The sequence below is a fragment of the Emiliania huxleyi genome (genome assembly GCF_000372725.1).
Source record: "Emiliania huxleyi CCMP1516 unplaced genomic scaffold EMIHUscaffold_103, whole genome shotgun sequence".
Lineage (NCBI taxonomy): Eukaryota > Haptophyta > Isochrysidales > Noelaerhabdaceae > Emiliania > Emiliania huxleyi.
Genome location: NW_005202237.1, coordinates 295223 through 304285, shown reverse-complemented (window position 1 = coordinate 304285; position 9063 = coordinate 295223). Strand labels below are relative to the sequence as shown.

Sequence of the window (9063 nt, the reverse complement as noted above, 5' to 3'; positions counted from 1 at the left end):
ACACGCACCGCCGAGGGGAGCGGCGGCCACGGCCGCACCACTCGTCACGCGCGTGTGCAGCCCGGCCGCTACGCGCCGCTGTCCGCCCTCGGGACAAACTGCGGAGAGCATCTCGAGGCAGGCGGCGGCGGCGGCGGCGCTCAAGGCGGCGCCGAGCGCAGTGTGTAGCAGGAGGAGCGGTAGAAGGAACTGCGGAGTGGCGAGGCGAGGCAGCGCAGGCAAAGAGGCGTAAGCGGCGGCGGTAGCAAGCGCAAGCCGAACACAACGCGTCTCGGGCGCGGCGACCCGCGGGCGGCCGAGCCGAGAAAAGGCGAGCACGCCGAGCCCTTCTGCGCTGAGCAAGGCGGCGCCCGAGCGAGGGCCGAGGCCACCGGCGTCGGCGTCGCCGCCTGCGCCAGTGCCCAAGACAATCCAGAGCAGGAGCGCCTCGTTGTACGCAGTCTCAGCTAGGGCCAAGAGCCCGGCGGCCGCCAGCACACTGATCGCCGCTCGAGGGAGGGGTTCGCTGCTCTCACTGCTTCCGCTCCCGCATCTGCTGTCGCCACTCAAAGACCCGCCGCCAGGATTACCCAGGGGCTTGTACCGTGAGGGCCGTCCGCCGACCGCCTTGAGGGCTGCCGCCGCGCCCCGCATAGCAGGCGCGGCTCTGTGGTGCTCCACATTGACGCAAGCGGCCGCAGTGGCAGTGGCTGCGGTGGCCGTGGCAGGCAGGAGCACCGCCGCCGCTGAGGCGCCGAGACATAGCGCAGCAGAGGCGAGGCACGGAGCCAGAAATGGGCGGGCCAAGCCGTCGTCTGGGCCATCGCCGCCGACGCCGCTAGTCTCATTCCCCCCCAACTCGAGACCGCTGCGAACAGTGCCCACCAGGGACCCGATGATCGGAGGCAGAAGGAAACTGGCACCACTAGCCACCGCCACGTTCAGTCGTGTTGGGTCGAGGAGCGATCGCTGCGGCGGCGCGGCGGGATCAGAGACGAGGCAGTGGCGCACCGCACGCTGAAAGGGCGCCGCGGCTAGTCCGGTGAGCGCTCGGCAGCTCAGTGCAAAACCAAATGAGGTGGTGAGCCCGAGGCTGAGCGAAGCCGCCGCAAGCAATGCAAGCCGCACGCAGAGCTCTCGCTGTCTTCGGACTGGCGAGACTGTCCGCGGGCAGATTTGGTCCACCGTGATACCAAGGTGGAAAGTGGCGGTGAGGAGACCGCTCCAAAACCCCACCAGCGGTGGCCTCTTCACTGCACCGAGCTGCAATGGCGCGAGCGGCACCCATGGCCCTGGCTGGTGCGCCGCGGTGGCCGCTGCAATGGCGGCCGCACAAGCTACTGCGGTCACCGACCGTTCACTGAGCGGCTTTGGCGGTCGAGCTGGCGCTGGCGAGTCGCACGCCTCCCCCAAGGCGCGCTCCAATGCTGCCTCTCCATGCTTGTCGTCTTGGCCGGCAGCGCTCGCAGCAACCGGGTCGACCTTGGGCGCCGCCCACTGGTAACCACGCCTGAGAACCTCTTCATGGGCCTCGTGAGCCACCTGCTGAAGGACGCGCCGCCTGTCCATCGCCGGCGAGCGAGCAACGCTCAGCCCCCGGGCGTACGCCGCGGCAACTTTGCTAACTTCTTCTTTCACTAAGACTAGGACTAAAAAGACATTCAAAAAGCACAGCCCCGGGCTCACGGTCGCAGCACAGAGACTAGCAGACTACAACACCCACGCACGGACACTCGCAACAAAATCTCGAAGAAACTCATTGTTTTGTTGGTCCAAATACTCTCTGTCACAATCTCTACGGACAGACAGCGACAGACAGTCAGAAGGCAGCAGCGGCCGGCCGGCCGGCAGGCAGGCAGGCAGGCAGGCAGGCAGGCAGGCAGGCAGGCAGGCAGGCAGGCAGGCAGGCAGGCAGGCAGGCAGGCAGGCAGGCAGGCAGGCAGGCGCAACAAGACCAAGGATAACCACCTCCTCGATTTTCGAATTAAAAAGTTTTCTCTCTCTGGAGAGAAAGTTGTTTGAGCAGAACGGCCTTGCTGCGTTCTCCTTCACACCGTTTTTCACTGCCCAAAACAGCGCAAACCCGAGTTACTTTTGCTGTTCATGACCGACACAGAGCCTTGCCCTTCGGCGCCTGCCTCTGCCCGCTGTGAGAGAGGAGGTTCAAGGTCTGAAGTCGTGATCCATCGGTGCGCCGCGGGCCGCCCCGCAAGCCATAGGGGCACCTCCACGCCTCGCGCCTGCAGTGGACGGACCCCGGACCCTCGCGGCGCCACCTCCACAGCTCTGCGCTGCCAAGTCTGCGCACGCTGCGTCGAACGACCGCCCACATGCTTTCTCTGTGTGCTTAGGTGGTCATGGCTGCGCAAGGGCTGCCTATCAAGTTTCAGGAGGTGCGCCGGGGCGTGGGTGGACCGGCGGCGCCGCGCCGCGAGTGCGGGGGCGGCTGGAAGGCACTGCACAGCGCTGGCGACGGCGCTCCTGACGCGTGCTCCTCCTCCCCCTCGCCTCGCAGCTCGTCCAGCTGACGAATGTGGGCATCAACCCGCAGTTCATCTCCTTCGCCTCGCTGACGATGGAGTCCGAGAAGTACATCTGCGTCCGCGAGGAGGTGAACGGGCAGGTGCAGGTGGTGATCATCGACATGGCGACGCCGACGGAGCCGCAGCGCCGGCCGATCACAGCCGAGTCGGCGATCATGAACCCGGTGTCCAAGGTGATCGCGCTCAAGGCGAACAACTATCTTCAGATCTTCAACATGGAGATGAAGTCGAAGATGAAGTCCCACCAGCTCACCGAGCCCGTCGTCTACTGGAAGTGGATCTCTCCGTCGACCGTCGCGCTCGTGACGGGCAACGCCGTCTACCACTGGTCGATGGAGGGGCAGTCGGAGCCCGTCAAGATGTTCGACCGGCACGCGACGCTCAACGACACCCAGATCATCAACTACAAGACCTCCGCCAAGGAGAACTGGATGGTGCGCCCCGCCGCCTCGCCGCCCCGCCAGCCCCCGCCGGCCGACAGCGCGGAGCAGCGCGACCCCCCCACCCCCTGTTGCCCCCTCCGCCTTCCCGGAACCGACCCGCCTCGCGCGGCGGCAGGTGCTGGTCGGCATCAAGTCCGAGCCGGGCACCAACCGCATCATCGGCGCGATGCAGCTCTACTCCAAGGAGAAGAACGTTTCGCAGCCGATCGAAGGCGCATCGCCGTCACTCGCCTCGTCGTACCGCGCCCGTGAGTCGCCCTGACGGGCGGGCGGGGCGGTCTGTAGGCCACGCGGCCGCCTTCCACGAGATGAAGTGCGACGGCGCCACCTCCGACTCCACTCTCTTCACCTTCGCCGCCAAGACCGCCGCCGCCGCCAAGCTCCACGTCATCGAGGTTGCGCCGGGGGCGCGCGAGCCGGGCGCTGCGCCCTTCGGCAAGAAGAACGCGGACATCTACTTCCCGCCCGAGGCGGCGCAGGTTCCCCCCCCCCCCCCCCTCCCTCTCCACACCCACACCCGCATCCCCTCCCGCGCCCACCTCCTGCCGCGGACCACCCACAGCGCCTCGCTGCCTCGTGCCGCTGCTTCTGCGCGAACAATGACTCGTGCCAAAGGACCAGCCATCGCCACGCGCAGGTGCTCTGCGTGACGGTGGACGAGGCGAACATCGTGCCCTACATCTGCAAGCAGCTCAACAACTACCCCCTCGCGCTCAAGCTCGCCGTCCGGAACAACCTCCCCGGCGCCGAGCAGCTCTTCGGGCAGCAGTTCAACCAGCTGATGAACGCGCAAGACTACAAGGGCGCGCAACAACCTCGGACCCACCCCCCCACCCACACACCCACACACCGCCACCGCCGCCGCCACACGCGTGCGCGCTCGAGCCGTCGCCGCCACCCGCCCCTCACCCGCCTCCGCCGCCCTCACAGGCGCGGCCAAGCTCGCCGCAGACTCGCCGCAGCAGGTCCTCCGCACGCCGGAGACGATCCAGCGCTTCCAGGCGCGAGCACCTCCCTGCCCCTGCCCCTCCCTGCACCGCCCCGCCGCCGAGGGGGAGGGCCGAAGGGGCGGGGGGCTGCGCGCGGGGCCGCGGGCAGAAGGGAGTCGCTGCGGAGGAGAGGGATGCGGGGGCGGGCACCACTCCTAACACCACTCTTAACGAGCGCTCGGGGTTTGCCGGTGCGCCGCCGCGCTCCGACTGGGTGGGACATCAAAGCCACGGCTTAATATCCCGGGGGCGGCTAGCTGGGGATCGCGGAGGGTACCGTCCCGACGATGCGCCTCTTCTTTACCGCCGCCTCGACACCTCCCCCCACCCCCCACCCCACCCTTTCCCGCCACTCCGCTCAACCCAAACCCCCGGCCCTGCGCCCCCTCGCAGGCGGCGCCAGCGGCGCCGGGGCAGCCCTCGCCGATCCTGACCTACTTCGGCATGCTGCTCGAGAAGGGCAAGCTCAACGCGATGGAGTCGGTCGAGCTCGCCCGCCCCGTCATCCAGCAGGGCAAGCAGGCCCTCCTCCAAAAGTGGATCTCCGAGGAGAAGCTCGAGTGCACCGAGGCGCTGCGGCGGCGCGGTCAGAGAGGCGCCTCTCGGACGCACCTCGACGCCACCTCGGCGGCCCCTCGGCTGTAGGAGCTTGGCGACATGATCAAGATGGTCGACGCGCAGCTCGCCCTCTCCGTCTACTTGCGCGCGACCGCAAACCAAAAGGTGATCCAGTCCTTCGTCGAGACGCAGCAGTTCGACAAGATCATGGTCTACTGCCAGAAGGTTGGCTACACGGCCGACTGGGGGCTGCTGCTCACGAACATCGTGCGCGTCAACCCGCAGGGCGCGCTCGACTTCGCGCAAAAGTTGGCGGCGGCCGACGGCGTCTCGCTCGACTACGGCGTCGTGGCGGACGTGTTCATGCAGCACAACTGCCTGCAGCAGGCTACGTCCTTCCTGCTCGACGTGCTCAAGGGGGACAAGCCCGAGGAGGGGCCGCTGCAGACGCGGCTGCTCGAGATGAACCTGATGGCGGCGCCACAGGCCCGCCGCCCCGCCATCGCCGAGGCGGGTGTCCGTCGCCGCCTCTCACCTCGCCTCTCACCTCGCCTCTCGCCCGCCTCTGCGCCGCAGGTCGCCGACGCCATCATGGCCAACGAGATGTTCCACCACTACGACCGGCCGCGCATCGCGATGCTCTGCGAGAAGGCGGGCCTCGCCGCGCGCGCGCTCGAGCACTACGACAACGTCGAGGACATGAAGCGCGCCATGATGCGCACCGAGCTCATCCCGCCCGAGTTCCTGGTCAAGTTTTTCGGCACGCTGTCGGTCGAGAATGCGATCGAGTGCCTCAACCACCTGCTGCGGACAAACATGCGGCAGAACCTGCAGACGGTGATCCAGGTGGCGCGCGAGTACTCGGAGCAGCTGGGCCCCGACAAGCTGATCGAGATGTTCCCAAGCCTAGATGCTGACGCAGACAGACGCTGACGCAGACCCGTCTACTCCGACTTATCTGTCGCTCCTTGGTGGGGCACCCCACGCCCTGACCTTGCCCTGACCTTGGCGTGTGCATGGCGCAGGTTCGCCACGTACAACTCGTGGGAGGGGCTATTCTACTACCTCGGCGCCATCCTCACGCAGACCGAGGACAAGGAGGTGCACTTCAAGTACATCGAGGCGGCGGCCAAGGTTGGCAACCTGCAGGAGGTCGAGCGCGTGACGCGCGAGGACACGCACTTCGACCCCGAGCGCGTGCGTGACTTCCTCAAGGAGGCGCGGCTGCCCGACCAGCGGCCGCTCATCAACGTCTGCGACCGGTGCGACGCAGCTCGGGGCTTGCGCCGGACGCCTCCATCACGACAGCGCGCCTGACGCGCCCCCGACGCGTCGCGTCTCACAGGTACGACATGGTCGAGGACCTGACCCACTTCCTCTACTCGAACAACATGTCCAAGTACATCGAGCTCTACGTGCAAAAGGTCAACCCGATGAAGGCGCCGCAGGTGGCCGGCGCCCTCCTCGACGCCGACTGCTCCGAGGACTTCGTGCGCGCGCTCATCCTGTCGGTTCGCGCCATGGCGCCGGCGGAGCAGCTCGTCGAGGAGGTTGAGAAGCGGAACCGGCTCAAGCTGCTGCAGCCGTGGCTCGAGGCGCGCGTCAACGAGGGCGTCCAGGAGGCGCCGGTGCACAACGCGCTCATGAAGATCTACATCGACATGAACAACCGGCCCGAGGAGTACCTCGCGCAGAACAACTACTACGACTCGAAGGTTGTCGGCGCCTACTGCGAGAAGCGCGACCCGCACCTCGCCTTCCTCTGCTACAAGCGCGGCTCGTGCGACGCGGAGCTGATCGACGTGACCAACCGGCACGGCCTCTTCAAGCAGCAGGCGCGCCTCCTCGCCGGGCGGCAGGGGCCTTTCGCGCTCGCCCCCTCCCGGACCATCCCCCTGAGCCCTCGCGGAACCTCCCCCCCCCCCCCCCCCCCCCAGGCTCGCTACCTCGTCGAGCGGCAGGACCTCGAGCTGTGGGCCACCGTCCTCACGGAGGAGAACGAGCACCGGCGGCAGCTCGTCGACGCCGTGGTGCAGGTCGCCCTCCCGGAGACCAAGAACCCCGACGTGGTGTCGACCACCGTCAAGGCCTTCATGACGGCCGACCTGCCCAACGAGCTGATCGAGCTGCTCGAGAAGATCGTGCTGCAAAACTCGGAGTTCTCCGACAACCGGAACCTGCAGAACCTGCTCATCCTCACCGCCATCAAGGCGGACAAGACGCGCGTGATGGACTACATCAACCGCCTCACCAACTTCGACATGCCCGACATCGCAAACATCGCCGTCGGCTCGGAGCTGTACGAGGAGGCGCTCGTCATCTTCAAGAAGGCGGAGCTGCACCGCGAGGCGGCCAAGGTGCTCATCGACTACATCGCCTCGATCGAGCGCGCCACCGAGTTCGCCGACAAGGTTGACGACCCGGAGGTGTGGACGATGCTCGGCAAGGCGCAGATGACGCCCGAGGGGATCGTCGCGGCCATCGACGCCTTCATCAAGGCTGGCGAGACGAGCGAGTACATGACGGTGATCTCGGTGGCCGAGCAGGCCAACGAGCCCGCCAAGCTGGTCGAGTACCTGCAGATGTGCCGCAAGAAGGTCAAGGAGGCGCACATCGACACGTCGCTCATCTACGCGTACGCAAAGGCGGAGATGCACCCGGAGCTCGAGGAGTTCATCTCGGCGCCAAACGTCGGCCGCATCCAGGCGAGGCACCGCCCCGCAGGCACCTCCCACACGCGCCTCGTGAGACACGCCCTCGCCTCCTGCCGCCCGCGCCTTAGGACGTTGCCGAGCGCTGCTACGCCGAGGAGATGTACGTGCCCGCAAAGCTCATGTTCACCTCCATCTCCAACTTTGCGCGCCTCGCGACCTGCCTCGTGCGGCTCGGCGAGTTCCAGGCGTCGGTCGACGCCGCGCGCAAGGCGAACTCGACGCGCACGTGGAAGGAGGTCAACGCGTCGTGCGTCGAGGCGGGCGAGTTCCGGCTGGCGCAGATCTGCGCGCTGCACATCATCGTCAACCCCGACGAGGCGGGGCCCCGCCCAACCGCGCCCGCCCCTCCGCCACTCTGCCCCGAGACCGCCCCCCTCGCCCCGCCGCCGCGCGCAGGTGGACGAGCTCGTGGGAGTGTACGAGGTCAAGGGCCACTTCGAGGAGATCATCGCCGTCATGGAGGCGGGGCGGCCTCGAGCGTGCTGCAAAGCTGTCAGCCACTTCACGCGGCTTGCTGTGGACAGGCGGGGCTCGGCCTCGAGCGCGCGCACATGGGCATCTTCACGGAGCTCGGCGTGCTCTACTCGAAGTACAAGGAGGAGAAGCTCATGGAGCACGTCAAGCTCTTCTGGTCGCGCGTCAACATCCGCAAGATGCTCAAGGCGTGCGAGGAGAATGCGCAGTGGGAGGAGCTCGTCTTCCTCCACCTCCACCACGACGAGTTCGACAACGCGGCCCTCGCCATGATTGCCCACCCGACCGAGGCGTGGGAGCACCTCAAGTTCAAGGCGCGCGCTGACCCGCACCCGCGCCGCCCGCGCGCGCTTCCCCCTGACCGCCTCGCCGCCGCCGCCGCCCGCCGCAGGACACGATCGCAAAGCTGACCAACACCGAGATCTTCTACAAGGCCATCACCTTCTACCTCGACTACTCGCCGCTCGAGATCAACTCGCTGCTCGAGGCGATGGCCTCGCGCGTCGACCACGTGCGATGCTGCTCCGCCCCGCCCTCCGCCCCCCCCACCCCCCCGAAAGAGAAGTTGCGCACCCACGCAAGCGTCTATGCACCTACGCAATGGGCCGACTCGCTACCTCCCCCGCCTGATCTCGTCCCAGACCATCCGCGCCGCAAGGTGTAGTGAGACCCAAGGCGAGGGTCTGCCCGCAGGCGCGTTGTATATCTCGAGGCGGTGCCGGCGCCGAACCTGTCCGCTGTCGGACCAAAGACAGCGTTGAAATCCTAATAGTAAGTCCAATGCGCTTCTCCATCAAGTACGTGAACAGAAGGTGCGCATACAAACGGGCAAAACAGGTTGAAACGACTGCTTCGGCGGCCCTCGATCCTGTACCGTGTGTGTTATGTCTTATGACCCACCCAATGAACACAAGAAGAAGAAAATGAACCGCCCAGTGAGAGAGGGCGAGAGACGATCGTCCGATCGAGGGGTCCCCCGCGTACCATGCGGAATCGACCCTATCCAGTAAAGGTGCTCAAGGTTGAAAGGTAGGAGCGTCCCTGATCAGAAGGAGTGGCCGACTACGGAGATTGAACGTAGCTCATCGGAAAAGGCGGGAGCGCCGTGAATTGGCTGAGGGGACGGACGACCACCAAGTTTAGCACATTATGCGCCTCGCGCTCGTCGGTGGCGCGGTCGCTGTGGGCGCGATTGCGGCCCGCGCGCTCGTGCGCAGGATGACTGGCCAAGCCTCTAACTCTGCGAAGTTGCGCCTTCGCCTACGAGGTGGAGGTGGAGACAGCGGTACCGAGCTCGATTGATCGCAGCCCTTTGTCCCACTTTTTTTTTTTTTTTTTTTTTTTCTCTTTTTTTTTCTTTTTT

At 66.4% G+C, this 9063-nt stretch overlaps 1 protein-coding gene across 1 annotated transcript in view; it reads left to right on the top strand.

Moving 5' to 3' along the window:
* Positions 1-2336: 2336 nt before the first annotated feature.
* Positions 2337-9063, top strand: part of CHC1 (clathrin heavy chain) — a gene marked incomplete at its 5' end in the record, with an annotated part of 7838 nt that continues 1111 nt past the window's right edge. Inside the window, 15 exons of the mRNA XM_005793146.1 lie at positions 2337-2372; positions 2495-2956; positions 3081-3213; positions 3251-3444; positions 3603-3837; positions 3896-3966; positions 4348-4524; positions 4600-5408; positions 5538-5774; positions 5858-6347; positions 6450-7256; positions 7295-7543; positions 7623-7688; positions 7751-8014; positions 8092-8211. Coding sequence (XP_005793203.1) covers positions 2337-2372; positions 2495-2956; positions 3081-3213; positions 3251-3444; positions 3603-3837; positions 3896-3966; positions 4348-4524; positions 4600-5408; positions 5538-5774; positions 5858-6347; positions 6450-7256; positions 7295-7543; positions 7623-7688; positions 7751-8014; positions 8092-8211 — 4350 coding nt within the window. The remainder of the gene's footprint in view (positions 2373-2494; positions 2957-3080; positions 3214-3250; positions 3445-3602; positions 3838-3895; positions 3967-4347; positions 4525-4599; positions 5409-5537; positions 5775-5857; positions 6348-6449; positions 7257-7294; positions 7544-7622; positions 7689-7750; positions 8015-8091; positions 8212-9063) is intronic.